Below are 19,447 nucleotides of genomic sequence, written 5' to 3'. Positions count from 1 at the left end.
AAATAGTATCTTACTGTACACACAGGAGAAAAGAATGCTAAAATACGGATATCTAAGCATAAAGGAAACAAAATGGGCATATAATTTTCCTGAAGCAAGAAAAGATGATGATTCTAGGGAGGAGGTAACTTAAGTACAAGTCCCCCAAGACTTAGGACAGAATCAACCCAAGAAAGCTGACAGGAATCAGTTGCTCCCCAGTTTTCAGCTAGATGCTGAAAACGATGGCACTGTTTCTAAATTAAGAATGCTCACTAGAATAGAGCAGATTAGAACCTGGGTCTCAATTTCCAAGTCAGTTTATATTCTTTGATTCCTAATTGACTTCTGAATATAAGAAAATCTATAGAATATTCACACATATACAAACATTTTCACAGGACATAATTTGAAACATTAAAATTCAACATAATCATGAGAAAATAACCAAACTCCAATTAAGTATACTCTATAAAATAAGTAACATTTATAAAAATGATGAAGTGATAAAGACAGAGGAAAAAATTGAAGGAGACTAAGAAAACAAAACGCTACATTTGATGGGGATTCTGGATTAGATCTGAAACATGAAAGGGTGTAAAAACTAGTGAAATCCAAATAAATTCTACACTTTTGTCAATAGCATGGTACCAAGACTTTTTTTTTTTTTAACATTTCATAAGTATACTGCAGTTATGTAAAATGTTAACCTAAGAGGAGACTACATGAAAGGCAAATGGCAACTTTCTGGAGTATAAAATTATTTCAGAATTTTAAAAGTTGAAAACTGAATTATTCAGTTTCTCAGACTTTTACTGAAATTATGTATGTAAAGAAATGTCATCTGAAGTAAAGCATTAAAAGAGTATAGTTCTGAGTAAAAAATAAAACTAGATTTGTTTTTTCTTTTTTTTTTCCTTTTTTTTTTTCTCTGGAGACAGAGTTTCACTTGTCACTCACGCTGCAGTGCAATGGCACGATCTGGGCTCACTGTAACCATCACCTCCTGGATTCAAGCAATTCTGCCTCAGCCACCTGCCACCACGCCCGGCTAATTTTTGTATTTTTTTAGTAGAGACAGAGGTTTCACCATGTTGGCTAGACTGGTCTCAAACACCTGACCTCAAGTGATCTGACCACCTCGGCCTCCCAAAGTGCTGGGATTAACAGGCATGAGCCACCACGCCCGGTAAAACTAGATGATTGTTAATAGCACAATATGCAGTCACTTTTACACAATATCTGTGAGATTACTTACTTGATAAATTTTAAAAGTTGGTCAGTTATCTTCTTAGCTGATCTTGCAATTACACTCTCAGGTTCGTTAAATGTTCTGGCATTATGTTCTATATATCTGACTTCCCAAACTAACGCAGACAGCCTCCTTCAAAATAAAGTAGACAATTTATGGCTTAATGAGAAGATAGAAACCAAGTGAAAAAATGCAGCATGTGAATTAAACAACTGTGAAATAATAATGAAACCATAAGTGCAAAGTTATAATGAATAACCTTCTAATGCTCTCAACTTGATCATAGTCATAGGCAATTACACTGGACACCGAAGCAATTATGCTGAACTGAAGAGGACAAACATCTTAACAAATTACTTATCACATACAGAAAACCAACAAAACTACATTCCCTTTTCACGTTGCGTATAGGTATCTTTTAAAATTGTTGAATCTCAATAAAGAAAATACGTTAAATATCATCAACCCTAAAAGCTGGCACAGCAAGGTGACGCACGCCTGTAATCCCAACACTTTGGAAGGCCAGGGCAGGAGGACAGCATGAGCCCAGGGGTTCAAGATCAGCCTGGACAACATGGCAAAACCCCATCTTTACCAAAAATAAAAATGAAAAAAATCAGCCAGGTGTACTGGTGCGCACCTGTAGTCCCAGCTATTCAAGAGGCTGAGATGGGAGGATCGCTTGAGCCTGGCAGGTCGAGGATCCAGTGAGCTATCATCATACCACTGTACTCCAGCCTGGGTGACAGAGCAAGACTCTGTCTCAAAAATAAACAAACAAAAAAACAAACAAAAACTAAGATCTTCAGTCTCACTGTAAACGATCTAGTGGTTTCTGAGTGGAATGCACATTCCAGTGTTAAATTACAGAGATAAATTACATCAATAATGCGGACTCAAGATGACTTTTTATAATTTGTTAAACTAGTTGAATTATAATGTAAGTTAAAATACAATCAACTGCTGTAAAAATCATTAAGAATAGGAAATTTTATACTTACCAGTGTTCTAGAAGCCAAAGAAAAAAAGTCAGTGCCTCTAGGAAATTAATCTTCCAAAGGCCAAAGAGACCAAGTATTAACTATATAAATATTATTTTTAAATGTAGTGAAATAGAAATTTAAACATACAAAGAAAAAAATACAGTATCTAACAACTTAACAAAATTTCTAAGAAAAACAGATTACTAAAGATTGAGGGTTGAGGCCCTGACTCGGACCTTCCCTTCTCCAGCCAGGCCTGAGCAGCCCCGCAACTCTCAGCCTCCTACTGATGTCGGATGTGAGAGCCTGTGCTTAAATAAGGTATCAGGCCTTACTGGAGACACTCAAGGAAAGATTGAACAACTATTTTTCCAGAGTAGAAACGAAACTCATGCACCAGAAAGGCTGGAAGTATATGGCTGTGTAAATAACAGAATCTACTCAGAACAGTTTAAGGAATTTCTTGGGACCTACAATAAACTTACAAAAACCTGCTTTTTGGACTGTGTTAAAGACCACAACAAAAGTAAAGTCTGAAGAGACCACCTGTTCAGAACACTGCTTACAGAAATATATTTAACTTTTAAGTTCAGGGGTACACATACAGGTTACACAGGGAAACTTGTGTCACAGGGGTTGGTTGTACAGATTATTTCATCACCCAAGTATTACGCCTAGTACCCATGAGTTGTTTTTTTTGATCCTTTCCTTTCTCTCACCCTCCAAAAGGCCTTAGTGTGTTTTGTTCCCCTCTGTGTGTCCGTGTGGTCTTATCATTTAGCTCCCACAAAATTTTTTTTTTTTTTTTTAATTGCTTAGACAGGGTCTCACTCCGCCACCCAGGCTGGAGTGCAGTGGCATGATCTCAGCTTACTGCAACCTCCACCTCCCGGGTTCAAGCGATTCTCCTGCCTCAGCCTCCCAAGTACCTGGGCTTACAGACATGTGTCACCATGCCTGGATAATTTTTGTATTTTCAGTAGAGACAGGGTTTTACCATGGTGGCCAGGCTGGTCTCAAACTCCTAGCCTCAGGTGATCCACCTGTCTGGGCCTCACGAAGTGCTGAGATTATAGGCATAAGCCAATGCACCTGGCCTCCTACAAAAATATTTTTAAATGACACAAAGATTATCCAAGAGATTTCAGGAATATCATATTCAACAGAATGAAGCCCTGGCAGCCAAAGCAAAACTACTTGGCCAATCACAATAGGTAACTCCTGATGGACGGACTTTTGATGAAAGACTGCCAACAGCTGCTGCACTGGAAATGAGGATTCATCTGACAGAATTTCCTGGGAGCAGTAGCCACCCTGTTAAACCATCTGTCATGAGTTTGGCAAATGAAAACCACTGGAGAAACAAAACCAGTATTTACCAAGAATAATTAAAACAGAAGGTCTTATTGTTCAAATAATAAGACACAACATTTATTGACGCCTTAAGATTCTGCAGCTCAGTTACGTGATTAGAAAAACAACTGTTTTTTCAATTGTGGCTGTTAATTTTAAAACCAATTATGTCTTCAATCATGTACGAGGATAGAGAAGTACCAAAAAGTAAAATTTCAGTGATATGGAAATAATCACTGAAAAAAAAATCGAGGGTGAAATATGGTAGTCAATCTTCTGCCTGGCCCTACCCACACCCACCCATAGACATCTAACACCATCTGACAAAGAGAATAATGAAACAAAAAATGTTAATCAGCCCCCAGTTCTACCACTGTCTCTTCCTTTGTTTACCCTAGTCAATACTGCCAAATATAGCTTTTTAAACTATTTTGAAAGCAGGTTTCTACTAACCTGTAAAATCGATTAACAAGTCTCATTCGAATTGTGTAAAGATCAGTTGGATAAGCTACTACAGTACAGTACTTCGGATATGTACACAGATCAACAGGGCCTGCAAAAGCTGCTGCTATATCTGTTAGGGAAGACAGGAGAGTTTTTAATCAATAAATCCATTGCCTTTAGTGGCACTTCTCTAGAAATCATTCATAAGATATGGCTACATTTAACATTACAGACTAAATTAAAAGATAACCAATACAAAATGTAGAAAAGAACAGAATCCTCAATTATGCTAGTATTTTTAAATACCTTTATGAAAAAAATTGAAAAAAAAATTTTCATCCTAAACAAAAAAAACTTACCAAGATTCAAAAGTTGATCTATACCACTGATAATTCTATCACATTCTTCATCTCTTGATTTCTGACCCCATTCACCAGTTTGTGGTTTATACAGCAATTTCTCTAGCTCATCTGATGTGACAGAAATACTAGCTCCTAATTCTTCAGGTGGATCAACTATATATACCATAAAAAACAAAGAGGGGAAGAAAAAAAACACAAAAAATAAATATATACTGTATTAAAATTCAGTTTTCAAAGCTTATAAAACTAGGTTATCTCCACTGTCAAAAATAGAGTTCAAATGTGCAACTCTTTTACAATTACTCACTGAGATCAACAGATTGCTTACATTCAGGTAAAAACACAATCTACCTACCCTAACAAATTAAAAATTAAAACTAAGAGTGCCAGTATTGCAGTTTTCAGTCCATTTCTTCAAGGAGGCAAACTTAACCCCCAGGCCTCTGAAAACACAAATTGAACCTGACAATATTCAAAATTTTAAGCTTACATACAGTTAAAATTAATTTTTAAAAAGTCAAGTCAAAATGGGTAAAATAATCCCACATGACAAATGGCTAATTTTCTTAAATTTTAAAGCTCAAATGAAACAGACTGATATTTTTTGAAAAAGAAGGAGAAGCGGGTGGGGTGAATGACGCCTGTATTCCCAGAACTTTGGGAGGCCAAGGTGGGTGGACTGCCCGAGGTCAGGAGTTCAAGACCAGCCTGGCCAACATGGCAAAACCACGTCTCTACTAAAAATACAAAAATTAGCCAGCTGTGGTGGGGCATGCCTGTAATCCCAGCTACTAGGGAGGCTGAGGCAGGAGAATCACTTGAACCCGGAGGCAGAGGTTGCAATGAGTCAAGATTGTGCCATTGCACTCCAGCATGGGCAACAGGGCGAGACTCTGTCTCCAAAAAAAAAAAGAAAAAGAGAGAGAGAGAAAGAAAGAATCTGAGGAAGCTGAGAATATTTTAGCTTACTGAATATCAGTTCTAACATAAAAATAAGAAATGTCATCTACTGTGTACTGACTACCAGAGCACGTTCACAATGAGGGAACAAGGGCATTGGGAAGTGCCTCATTTTAACAGCTGCTAAATGGTGGAGAGAATGCTCCTGGGAGCATTTCCTCTAGAACCATATCCGTTAAGATTCCTGCAAACATACACACAAGTTTTATACGGAGCATTCTTTGGGAATGCTCTTAACTTCAATAAAGTTGACCTATTAGAATTAACTCATATTAATTAACTCAGTCTTTTAGCTGAGAGATGGAAGTTTTTTAAACATGGATGATAAATGATTCCTATAAGCTTATAATCCATGTTCTTGCAAAAAGAAAAAGGATTTCCATTTTATTTTCTGCATGAACATAAAAGAGATGTGGAGGAAGAGGGCGGATACATCCCACTGCCCTAATAAGCTAAAATGTGTATTTTTATACTGTAATTCACAGTTATGCTTTCAATATTTTATCTCATCAAAAGGAAGAGGAAAGAGGCTGTATGGGCAGGCAACATAAAGTGCTTTAAAAAACACTGGTTTATCAAAGCCGGGATATGAGTTCAAATCACATCTATACCACCTAAAAACTATGACTTTGGGCAAGGGGTGTGGGTGGGTGTGTTTTGATAGGGAGAAAGTGGTGTGTGTGTGTGTGTGTGTGTGTGTGTGTGTGTGTGTCTGTTTTAATGGGGAGAAAAGGGGTCTCACTATGTTGCCTGGGCTGGTCTCCTCAAGTATTCTGGTGAATACTGATCAACCCACATGTGTGAAGAAATGACAGGCAGCCAGGAAAAGAACCAAATAAAAGATCTGTGATAACAAAGGCCTGATGCACAAAAGGGCCAGCAACCATGCCTATTCCCTCCAGCCAGACTGAAAAGCTGCATGATTCATACAGCAATGGATAGACTGCATAAAAGGGTCTTGCCTAAGAAGTCGGAAGTAAATCAGTTCTAGGCTGAGCACTGCTCCAAACGCATCTACCATATCTTAAAAAGATAAAATTGCTTCCGACTAGCTTAATTGTGTGACAGAACAAAGTTTAACACTTACAGGAATACAAAAATATACAGCACCCAACAAGGTAAAATTCACAGTGTCTGACATAAAATTTAAAATTATAAGGCAGGTAATATATTAGGAAATACCCATAATGAAGAGATTAATCAACCAACCAGAATTGTCACATATGTTAGAATTAGCAAAGACATGTAGTTATATTACACATGTTCATTAAAAACATATAGCCGGGCGCGGTGGCTCATGCCTGTAATCCCAGCACTTTGGGAGGCCGAGGCGGGCGGATCACGAGGTCAGGACATCGAGGCCATCCTGGCTAACACGGTGAAACCCCATCTCTACTGAAAATACAAAAAAACTTAGCCGGGCATGGTGGTGGGCGCCTGTAGTCCCAGCTACTCGGAGCCTGAGGCAGGAGAATGGCGTGAACCCAGGAGGCAGAGCTTGCAGTGAGCCGAGATGGTGCCACTGCACTCCAGCCTGGGCAACAAAGCAAGACTCCATCTCAAAAAACACACACACACACACACACACACACACACACACAAAAACATATATAAATGGAAGACATGAAACACAACCAAATCTAACTTTTAGAGATGAAAACCACAAGCAATAAGGTGAATACTGTAATACATTGGCTGGTGATAAAAGCAAATAAGACATTCCAAAAGAAATATAAATATATAATATAAAAATATAAAAAGATTCAACACCAGGCATGGTGGCTCATGCCTGTAATCCCAGCACTTTGGGAGGTCAAGGCAGAGGGATCACTTGAGGTCAGGAATTCAAGACCAGCCTGGCCAACATGGCAAAACCCTATCTCTACTAAAAATACAAAAATTAGCCAGGCATGGTGGCACACACCTGTAGTCCCAGCTACTAAAGAGGCTGAGGCAGGAGACTCACTTGAATCTGGGAGGCGGAGGTTACAGTGAGCTGAGATTGCACCACTGCACTCCAGCCTGGGTGACAAAGCAAAACTATGTCTTAAAAAAAGAAAAAAAAAAATTTCAAAAGAGCACAGTATGCGTTATTCATTTCTGAATGTATATTATCATTGAGGGGAAAAAACTAAATCTTTTTTTTCTCATACTGGCTATTTCGTGCCTAACTTGATGCCCCCCAAACAGACATTCAGGAAATGTGTATGAAACAAATATGTGATGTAGTTATATGATTTACTCTGTAAGTGTAGCTAATATTTCATGAAACAAAGCAATAATAACTAATATTTTCAAACATAAAACTAAAAAGATGTATATGGAACAAATTTTACACTAACATAGTGTAGACACAGCAATAAAAATCATCCTAATGAAACAGTAAAAGAAAATAAAACAAAAAACAAAACAAAACAAAACCAGAAAAGCCCCGAGATACAGAGACTATTTAAGGGAACAGAAGAAATTATGATATCCAAAACTAATGGATAACACAGTTAAAAATGAGTATAGAATCTGAATGTTTCTCAGCCAGGCTCAGTGGCTCACCCCTGTAGTTCCACCACTTTGGGAGGCCAACACAGGCAGATCACTTGAGGCCAGGAGTTCAAGTCTATATGGCCACCATGGTGGCCACAAGCCTATAGTTCCAGCTCCTCAGCAGGCTGAAGCACGAGAACCACCTGGGAGGTGGAGGTTGCAGTGAGTCGTGATTGCACCACTACACTTCAACCTGAGCAAAGAGGGAGACTGTCTCAAAAAAAAAAAAAGAAAGAAGAAGAAATTGAACATTTCTACAAAGACATAAAAATGGCCAGTAAGCAAAGGGAAAAATGCTCAGTATCATTAGGCATCAGAGAAAGGCAAATCACAACCACAATAATACTTCCTATAAGTTAAAAAAACAAGTGTCCAGGATGTGAAAAAACTGGAATACACATACACTGCTGCTGGAAATGTAAAATGGTATACCTGCTGCAAAAAACCATCTGTCAGCCCTCAAAAGGTTAAACAGAGTTACCATGTAACCCAGCAAAACCACTCATACATATGTACCCAAAAGAAAAAAGACTTGCACATGAGGTTCACAGAAACACTATTCATAGCCAATTAATGGAAGCAATCCAAATGCCCATCAACTGATAAATGGATAAATACAATGTGCTATATCCATACAATGGAATATTATTCATCAATAACAAGAAATATCTTGGTTTCTAAATGCCATTCTCCAATGAAATGCCATTCTCCAATGCCATTCTCCAGGCCATGGCCACCAAAAAACTGCCTGATTCCACAGCTGAGGTAGGGAAACTACAAGGTGAGCCTTGAACACTGAATAGTGCCAGAAGCTATGAAAACACTCAAAAGGCGATTTAAAAGAAAATATCAAATGGACATAGGAGTCAACTTGAAGAGGTTCCCAGTGGCCAAATCTGCAATAAGGTAGCAACAAAATAATGATAACAATTGAGCACTGATTTTATTTTACAAAAATCTAAGTACATACTAATATAAATAAATGGGAAACGAGAAGGTGTATCTTATAGTAGAATTCTAACTAATAAATGTAAGACAATGGAAAAAAATCATTATTTGAGGCAAGAATCATCAACGGATGCTACAATTAGTGAGTGGAAGCAGGATAAGAAACAGGATTATTTGCAACACATAAATATATCCCCATGGGACACTAATTACAATGGAAAAAGTATTTACTTCACACTGGAGAAACCTGACACATACCCCCTAAATCAAATTATTAAAGTTAACACTCAATCAATGGACAAATTGACATCATGTGCCTCCTAAAATAATGCACTGAGAAAGACACATTACTTCTCTGACATTCTTGCCAAAAATGCAAAACCTAAATTTAATCGAGAAAAAACATCAGACAAACCCAAACTAATGGAAATCGTATAAAATAACTGCCCAGTAATCTTCAAAAGCCTTAAAGTCATGAAAGACAGTGAAAAACTGAGGGATACCAGATTAAAGAAGACTAAGATGACATGACAATTAAATCCAAAATGTGAAAGATTAGTGAAACAGACAAAATCTGCATAAAGTCTATAGACAATAGTATCATGTTAATAATAATTTCCTGATTTTGATCACTGCAATGTGCTAGCTGTTTAAGAAGGGAAATCTAGGTATTTAGAAAATCCTTGTACTATTTTTGTAACTTTAAGTCTGAAATTATCTCAAAATGAAGTTTTTTAAAGTGCTATAAAAAATGGAGAGTACACAAGCCAGGCACAGTGGCTCACGCCTATAATCCCAGCACTTTGGGAGGCCGAGGCAGGCGGATCACAAGGTCAGGAAATCGAGACCATCCTGTGAATGGTGAAACCCCGTCTCTACTAAAAAAAATACAAAAAATTAGCTGGACGTGGTGGTGGGCACCTGTAGTCCCAGCTACTCGGGAGGCTGAGGCAGGAGAATGGCGTGAACCCAGGAGGCGGAGCTTGCAGTGAGCCGAGACTGTGCAACTGCACTCCAACCTGGGCGACAGAGCGAGACTCCATCTCAAAAAAAAAAAAAAAAAAAAAAAACTGGGGAGTACATATTGAAAAGAAGTTATCAAAATGCAGATATTCCGAAATTTTCTTGAAAATTATAAATAAAAGAGAAAACATCAGAGGATGTTAAAATCAGTAAAATACTTACATAAAGAAAGCTTGGTGGTGAACAAAATGGAAGCAGGAGATATAGAGTACCCTTTCAAAAAGTTCAGCAAAAGAGAAATAATTCAGTAACAAAAATGCTTGATGAAGTCAAATGTAAGGTATAAGAGACATATTCAAACCTGACTGGAGAAAGGTGGGAGGAAATTAAAATTGTTGAAGGGGATAAGCTAAGTGTAGGTACCAGGCCCTTGGAAGGCAACAGCAGTGGGATGGTAGCACTGGAGAACAGGCTGGTTTTAAATAGTTGTCTATGTCTCACAGGAAAAGAATAGAAAATCCATAATAAGACAACTTGAGGTAAGGCAGAAGACAGATGGAAGTCAAGTTTGATCTTTTCCTTGAAGGAAGACCAATGGTAAAAGATTAAGAATGAGGTAGGAAAACTAGACGCTACATGAAGGATTTACGTTTTTTGGATTTTTTTGTTGTTGTTTTTCTGAGATGGAGTCTCACTGTCGCCTAGGCTGGAGTGCAGTGGCCACGATCTCTGCCTCCCGGGGTCAAGCGACTCTCCTGCCTCAGCCTCCCAAATAGCTGAGATTACAGGCACACGCCACCATGTCCGGCTAATTTTTTGTATTTTCAGTAGACATGAGGTTTCACCATGTTGTCCAGGCTGGTCTCAAACTCCTGATCTCAAGTGATCCATCTGCTTCGGCCTCCCAAAGTGCTGGGATTACAGGCATGAGCCATGGCGCCCAGCCAGGAGTTAAGTTTAATGCAGGGTTACATGAGAAATGACAGCAAACTACTAAGGTACAGCCAAAATCAAGCTGGAATCTAAGGTCAAGAATTAACAAAACAGATAAACACAATGCTGTTGTCTTCTTTCAGTAAAGTTCAGTTACTGTAATGTGAATATACTGATCGTAGAATACAAATGTGTTTCTTCCATGTGCATTGGCAAATGCACATATTATAAAAATAAAATATTTTCATTATTTAACAAATATATATACCATTATCAGGAATTGGTTCCATGTCCCATGGGCTAAGTTTTTCAATTTCAGTATTATCCCACCTGTTAAAAAACAACAAATCTCTGGTTAGCCTTTCATGAAAACAAAATGTGGATAATAGGTGTCCATTATAAAAGTAAAAGATACAAAATATGAAAATTAACCTCACTGCAGCAATACAATTTTAAATATTAACAGTAAATTTTTTAAAGAAGGATATATTATTAAAATAACAGGTTTAAGAACAAAACCAGAAATCCTATGCGGCCTGCACCCAAAGTGAACAATAACTCAAAGACAAGGCATGAAGCCTTGAATTCTACCACAGCCACAATCAGTGGTTTTTATTCCATTGCCAATGAAAAAGCATCAAAGGTTTATTTGAAGAAGATTAATGATATAATATCTGCTTCTGAACTAGGACACTGACAATACGAGGCAAAGGAAATGTGGCTACAGAAATAGTTCCAGGGAAGCAAGCAGAACCTGAACCAAGGGGAGTACTAGTGAATAGGAAACAAAGGGTAGGTGAATGTCTTAGAGACATTTCAGGTCAGCCTGACATGACTTAATGACAGCTAAAAACCATGTATTTTTTAAAAACCAGAAATGTATTATTCATACAACAACCTACCACACTGAATTATTTGTAAATGATTAGTTTTCATCTGTATACAAACCTAACAACATAACACTGGAAATGACTATCAGGATACTGTGGTTGATATGGCTCTTGACTTAACACTGTTCCAAACCACCAAGCATCATCAATAATAGAGCGGAATCTGTCACCTAGGAGAGAAATGATCAAGTCTGAGGCATTTCTCTGCTAACATTCATTAACATTTTTTAATCTACAAAATACCATATGATACAGATAAAAAAGAAGCCAAAAGCGCAATACAAAAACAGGCAAGCAGAGCTCCTAAACCAAGAAAAATATGGAATTAAAAAATTAACATTTAGATTAAATGGATTTCTAGATGTATTCAACAGCTCTAAGACTAAGACTTCAACCAGTGAAATAAACTGCACTAGATCTGTGTTTAGCATTCATTACAATACAAACATGAACTGCTGTAGTAACTATATCTCTTCCTTCTTACCCTTCCCACCATTTACAAAACAAAACCAATTAAAAGAAAGAACAAAAGTCACCTATCCAGCACTGATGATTCTTCGGTATATAGATCAACAATTCTTTTCTCAAGGGAAGTTTTATAGAAACAAATCAACGTTAAAGCTACAATTTATCCCCAAGAAAGAATATAATATACCTGGCAAACAGTCTTGAATAATTAAAGTATGCTTACAGTGAATTCTTCAAAGGTTTAAAAAATATAATGCCACAACTACTAGACCTACATGTTTTACAGTCTTCAGTATATTTTCAAACGTATGTAAACATGAGTTTTACATATATTTTACTTCAAAATCACTTGAAACCATAGCCCCTGAAAGAAATCTAAGGAGACTGTTATAGCTTTAAACTTATAATTTGAGATAAACCACACTATGATTTTGTCCAAATCTCTAATACCCTAATTTAACAAACATTAATTACAACTGAATGTAATAATAAATTATTGTAATAAAAATCAGCTGCCTCAATTTTGAGAGGCCTAATACAAAAACATGTTAGAAGAGAGTGAGTCTTTGATATAAACAATTAAGTGTATATTTTCTTGCTATTTACCTAATACTAGAAGATAATTTCAGTTTAGATAAAATATTTCTTCATACAAAACAACCCTTTAAATAAAAGGAGCCTTAAAATTAAGTTTTCTCATAATAAAAGTGTCTTTTCTATGTTTTTGCTAGCTGATCACCCTGGTAATCTTATGTTAAGACTTTTCAAATAAACCTACTTTGGCCTTTCGAGAGAAGGATTAAAATCCACTGCAAAAATGAAAACAAGCAACTTCTTCTTGCCATACTACTCAAATTCCAAGCAAAAAGGTAAGAGCAAAATGGGGAGCAAAATGAATTAAAGTGTAGTATTAACACGTCTGGTCCAGTAATTTCTCAACCACAAAAATAAAACAAAAACCACTAAATTACAGGAGGCATTTGGGACTCCATCTCTAGTTTAACTGTAGATAATTCAGTTTTAAAAAATTTAATGGACATGTTGGCAAAATGAGAGCCTCTTTTTTGCTCTCATGGGGACTGAAAAATCCTAATAGCTGGGAAACTTTAAAGTTATTTGGAACACAACTATACAACCTGCTAATGTTGCTTCATGTTATTTTGTGGCTGTATGTTTTCTTCAAGAAAATTTTCTCTTCATCTACTCCCAAAATAATCCTGATGACTTGTGTAGCTATTACCAGGACAATAATCTACAAAGAGGAGCCACATGCCCTGACAATCTTTCATGTCAGATGAAATTTATCTAAAATTTGCCGCCTTATAGTACCCACAGAAAAAGGTAGCAATGGCCAGATGTGGTGGCTCACGTCTGTAATTCCTACACTTTTGGGAGGCTGAGGCAAGAGGATTGCTTGAGCCCAGGAATTCAAAACCAGCCTGGGCAATACGGCAAGACCCTGTCTCCACAAAAAAATTAAAAATTAGCTGCACATGGTCGTGCACACCTGTGGTCCCATCTATTCAGGAGGCTGAGGGGACAGGATCACTTGAGCCCAGGAAGCTGAGGCTGCAGTGAGCTCTGATTGCACGACTGCCCTTTAGCCTGGGCAACAGAGCAAGACCCTGTGTTGAAAGAAAAGAAAGAAGCTGCAGTAACTAGAAAGATCAATGTCTTAACATCATTTATGAATGTGTACACCAGATGATACAGCCTGGGTAAAACTTAATATTTCCAACAAAAATCCAAGAACTGATAAAAGAATGAACCATCCTATTCCTAACTCAGTAAACAGGCTCCCAGGATAGCATTCCATACCGAACATATATTTGTACACCTGTGAAACAGGTACTACAGTTGCTATTACCACCCAGCCTAATGACTTCATTCAATTATCAGTTATATCCTGAGATTAATGATCTACACAACTCTGAATTAGTGAGCCCTCCTTAAATGATCACCACAAAAATCACATTCGGGTAATTTAGTGCCTACATTGAGGTACCAAAATTACTCCAATGTGTAATTTTACTAAAATGTGTAAAATTACATTGAGGTAATTTTAGTTTTTTAATTTTTCTGTCCACCTATACATTACATGGTTATAAAGCGTAAGTGTATATGCATTTTTTATTTCTTAACGAAACAGTGTCAAGTCTTCTCATTTAAGTCTACACTGTTATGATATCAAAGGTGAAATACTTGGGTATACCAGAACATTTTCAGTGTGAAATCTGAAATTATTTTTCAGCCTTCTGATTATTCTAGATCCTGGTATAATTGTGTAAATTATACCAATGTTACATCAAAGATAATTATATACAATATAGTACAAGGAAGTCTGAAAAGAAGTATGTCTACTCTAGCCTATAGTCAAGGAGTGAAAATAATCTTTTCCAAATGTCATGAACCAAAAGAAGAAAAGTTGCTCGTCTAAAAAGTCTACATAATTGGGCCGCACACGGTGGCTCACGCCTGTAATCCCAGAACTTTAGGAGGCAGAGGTGAGTGGATCACGAGGTCAGGAGTTCGAGTCCAGCCTGACCAACATGGTGAAACCCTGTCTCTACTAAAAATACAAAAATTTGCTGGGCATAGTGGCACGCACCTGTAATCCCAGCTACTCAGGAGGCTGAGGCAAGACAACCACTTGATCCTGGGAGGCGGAGGGTGCAGTGAGCTCAGATCACGCCATTGCACTCCAGCCTGGGAAACATAGGGAGACTCTGCCCGCCCTGCCCCCCGCCAAAAAAGTCTGCATAATCAGTAAGTACCAAGCGTTAAGCAAAATATATTTATAGGTCACTTATATCTCTTCCAGAATTTACATGTTTGTATACACTATAAGAGTCCCACAGCCAAAAAGTTAGACCAATAAAACATGAGATTAATTTTTAAGGGTATATAAAACTTAGTAAGGATAGACTTACAAGACTGCCAATTCCTCTGTCTTGCTTCATCATAAAACTGACGCAATACAAGAAAGTCAATAACATCTGGCATATCATGATATCTAGACAAAAATTTAAAAAATTATTAAACTCTCTATATAGCTGGTTATATAGTCTAAAAGCAACACTGTCCAAAAGAAACATAATGAGATCTACAATTGTAATTCTCAATTTTCAACCAGCTATATTTTAAAAGTGAAATTTTTAAAACCCAGTAAATTTCATACCATATTTTAAATACATCCAAAATATTTAATATGTAATCAAAACGATATCTTACATATTTTTTCATAACTAGTCTTCAAAATGCAATGTGTACATTCACAACACATTCATTTCTTTAAAAAAAAAATGTTTATGCCTCATACTCTGCCAAGTCTCATTTAACACATTCAATTCAAATCATCCACATTTCAAGTGAGCAATAGCCACATGTGACTAGTGGTAACCTTATTAGGTGTAGGAAATTATGTATTCCGAATTTTTTCAAAAACAAAGGGCAGAAAAAATTTGGCCTGTATGTCAGAAATCTCCACCTATGTAAGTGGCATGAAAACCATATAAAACAGACTGCCCACACTTAACCATAACTGTGACATGCCTACTATGACTTCAGGGTGGGAGATGGGTTTCCTAGCCATCAGAAACTCGAGCCACATCTTAGGCTATCCACAGTGCTCTACTAGTTACCCTAAAGTTGAATGGGAAGGGCATGCTAATCATTACATCAGCAAAATGGCGAATTTAAATTTAAATAATTCCATTTTAAAAAATAATACATACCTAATAGAGAAAGATTTGTCCATAAGTTTTCCAGTTGCTGGATCTATAAATGCTAGTTTGAGGCAACAGAGTGTAGGGGGCCCAACTTCATATCGTATTCCAACTATTTTAACCAATTCTTGATCCTTTAACAGACATTTTTTTTAATGGTTAAAATAAAAGCAATTCCTTAATACTGTAATTCTCCACATACTGTTATATTAAGTAAACTCATAATTTAGGCTTCCAAACCAGCAGACAAGTTTAATCAATACCATTAATTACATTCAATTTTGCTAAAGTTAATCTCCACATATTTAATACAGTTTCTAATACAAAGAACATCCTTTAGAAAATACACTATTAAAAGAATAAGACTGAAAACACAAATCTCTGATTAGCGTAATATCTAACAACAACCGCTGTTAAAAATCTAACATATTTCCTTCTGGCTTTGTTTTGGAAACAGGGTCTCGCTGTTTTGCCCAGGCTGGAGGGCAGTAGCACGATCATGGCTCACTGCAATCTCAAACTCCCGAGCTCAATCAATCCTCCCACCTCAGCTTCCCCAGTAGCTGGGACTGACTACAGGTACAACACGCCACCACACCAAGCTACTTTTTTATTATTTGTAGAGACAGGGTCTCCTTATTTTGTCCAGACTAGTCTCAAACTCCTGGGCTCAAAGTGATCCTCCCACAACAGCTTCCCAAAGCGCTGGGATTATAGGTGTGACCTGCCACACCCAGCCAATGCACATTTCTATTTATATGGTTTTATATTATGCAGTGAAAATGTGTAAGCATTCTACTTATTCCTAAGTGTTCTTCAAAATCCTGATATTAAATTTCTGCCTAATACATTAAGTAATATTTGTTGAGAATCTACCATATACTATGACCTCTTCTAGGCAGTAGGGACAGGACAGTAAACAGGTGAAAGTCCCTACCTGGATGGAGTATCCATCAAATGGATTTGCCATAGTCAACCCTCCCCCCAATGTCTGCTTCTCTGATACTAGGAATACAACAGATCATTCATCCACTTATTCACTGAACAAATGTTATTATTATAATGTACCAAAGTACTAAGCATAGTTCTCATCATTCACAGTAGTTATGTTCTATAAAGTCACCTAGAACATGAAAATACTGAATCGGTGCTATAGAGGATATATAGGGATAGGATCCTGCAAAATTCTGGTCCCAACACTGTAGTAAACCAGTGTGTACATAACCTGGCTTTATGTGTTTCTGTTTAAAGGTACCTTATTTAATATGTTGTTGATCTGCAAACATTTAACTCTTACCTGAATGAAGCTTGTCTAACACACTTTCTCCATAAGGCACATCTCAGCCTTCTAGCACTTAAGAACACTAGACAGCATGTCAGCACTATGCTTAGGGGCCATTTTAAACAGCAAAGTGACCACGAAAAGCACAAAAATGGAAAATATGTGGCACTGAACAGACCATGAAAAGGACACTTGTTTGCAGTGCGAGAGCTAAAAAAAGAAGGCAGAGCAACACCTTGTTCAACCTCAACTGGAAACATGCTCGTCAGGCAAGTCAAATTTTTCACCACCCTGAGCATGTACAGAAATGACCAAAAGGCTCCAAGAATACTGTTTTGGGGATTACAAATAAAGCAAGCACGCAGTTCACAAATACAGAATCCAAGAATAATGAGGATGGACTGTACTTAGGTACACAGGCCTAAGTTAAACAGACATAAATAAAACCTCAAATATATATAAAGCCTAACTCACAGAAGCAGTCATTAAGTTGAATATAAATGTTAAAAACAGCTATCTTTGTTAAAATAATTAGTATTTTCTTCATGTTCTAAGTTTTAAAAGTATCAAAATGTGTAGAATAAAATATAAAAAATAAAAAACATGTGTAATACTACCCCACAGATCATCACCATTGACATTTTGATGTTTTCTTTTGATTGGCTACAAATGTTTTAAAATTTTGCTACCATAACCAGAAATACAATTTCACGTCTCATTTTTCCTATTAGTAATACACTGTGTAAATGTATCCATCATTCATTCCACAAATATTTTTCAACCTTCAAGTATAAGATGGGCTGTACATAGTAAGTGCTTGTGTGAATGCACCATGATTTGGTTAATTCACTATTGTGGAATATTTGAGTTTTTTTTCCAGCTTTGTTTCTGTAAACAGTGAGTGAACTACAATACTCATGTATTTACAAGCATTTCTGTTTGTTTTCCAAATTACCAGAAGAGTAAAATCACAGAATTAAAAGTTCCAAATATTTTTCAGTTTCAACTCCTATTGCCAAAATATCCCCTAGAAAGCCTGGACCACTTCACACACCCCACCAGCAATCTGAATAACTGTTAACAAACCAACATCTTTTGCCACTTGCTAGAATGTGGAATTCTTTCTTGAGCTAAAAACAAACAAAATCACAAAATTGGCTAAGTACTGAAAAGGTAAAATTATTATTTCCTTATTTTAATATCCATGAGGTTAAACCTTTCTTCCAATTTTTATTTCTTCTTTTGAAAACTTGCATTTCTCCCTTTGAAAATCTGTCTTGGGTACATAAACATTTTTAAGATTGATAATATATATATTGCCAAGCTGTCTTTCTGAAACTCTAGGTTGTTGCATGTAACGTTTTACGTACCAATCAGCAACATACAAATTTTGCCCACTGACAAGTCATTCCCACAGGATCTTAAGGTTTGGTTATAGCAGAAATGTTATCAAGTAGGAAAGAAAGTAATAAAAAATGTTTCCAACAGGTTTTTAAATAGATTTGTACATAATTTAACTATATATGTGCTAAAATGTTTAATGATTTAATAATGCCATCGTCCTACCCTAAGATCCATTTTTCTCCATGGCTCCTTATTAGGGTTCAGTTCATAAATATTATTTCTTCTCACAGCCTCAATATAAGCTTCATGACCCTGTCGAAAATATATTACCTACAAAAGGGAAATATGCATTTAAAAATTAAGAGCAATATAAATTTTATGTTCCATATTTGTGTTTTTAAATTTGTGTTACTCTCACCTCATCACCCATTTGAGGAACAAAAGGAGATTTTCTAAGTGTGGTGTCAGTAATCCAAACTGGAGGATGAAATTCATATAAATGCTCCATATTTCCAAGCTCTCCTGAAGTCATCCTCCGCAAATTCTACCACGGGGAAGAGAACAAAGTTTCTTAGGTTAGAAAGGGGCATGCACTCTTTGAATGAAAATAAAAGAAACTTCACCATTCAGAATGACTGTTTTGCCGTGTCCATCTAATGATTAGTTTTACACAGCATATATATTTAGTTTTTACATAGAAATATATCACTTATAAAAAGCACTGTAAATCTACCTAACATTTTCCTAGTATCATCTCCTAAATTTCTCATAGATTCTCTGTGCTATTTTACATCCCATTTTAGGGGGCAAATACCCAACCTAAATCCTCTTTTACGCATAGCCTGTTCTGCCAAGACTCCACTCCGAGTATGACCACAGGCTGATCATCACAGGGAGTCTCCTCTTGACTGTAGGTTGTAAAACTGGTGATTTTAAAATATGCCCACAAATCCCCTGATAGTTCTCTCCTCTTCAAGAAGTGGAAGTCTCCTCCTCTTTTTTTTTTTTTTTTTTTTTTTT

General features: G+C 36.7%; 1 protein-coding gene across 1 annotated transcript in view; it reads right to left on the bottom strand.

Moving 5' to 3' along the window:
- The window catches only part of BRWD1 (bromodomain and WD repeat domain containing 1), a 129,623-nt gene that overhangs the window by 30,845 nt on the left and 79,331 nt on the right, over positions 1-19,447 (bottom strand). Inside the window, exons 24-32 of the mRNA XM_017880685.1 lie at positions 18,846-18,971; positions 18,650-18,757; positions 15,811-15,935; positions 15,007-15,089; positions 11,667-11,778; positions 10,987-11,048; positions 4,371-4,526; positions 4,021-4,141; positions 1,237-1,363 (exon numbers count right to left, since the gene is read on the bottom strand). Of these exons, the coding sequence (XP_017736174.1) occupies positions 1,237-1,363; positions 4,021-4,141; positions 4,371-4,526; positions 10,987-11,048; positions 11,667-11,778; positions 15,007-15,089; positions 15,811-15,935; positions 18,650-18,757; positions 18,846-18,971 (1,020 nt within the window). The remainder of the gene's footprint in view (positions 1-1,236; positions 1,364-4,020; positions 4,142-4,370; positions 4,527-10,986; positions 11,049-11,666; positions 11,779-15,006; positions 15,090-15,810; positions 15,936-18,649; positions 18,758-18,845; positions 18,972-19,447) is intronic.

The sequence above is a fragment of the Rhinopithecus bieti genome, unplaced genomic scaffold, assembly GCF_001698545.2.
Source record: "Rhinopithecus bieti isolate Rb0 unplaced genomic scaffold, ASM169854v2 scaffold_12151, whole genome shotgun sequence".
Lineage (NCBI taxonomy): Eukaryota > Metazoa > Chordata > Mammalia > Primates > Cercopithecidae > Rhinopithecus > Rhinopithecus bieti.
This window is presented reverse-complemented; position numbering and strand designations above follow the sequence as displayed.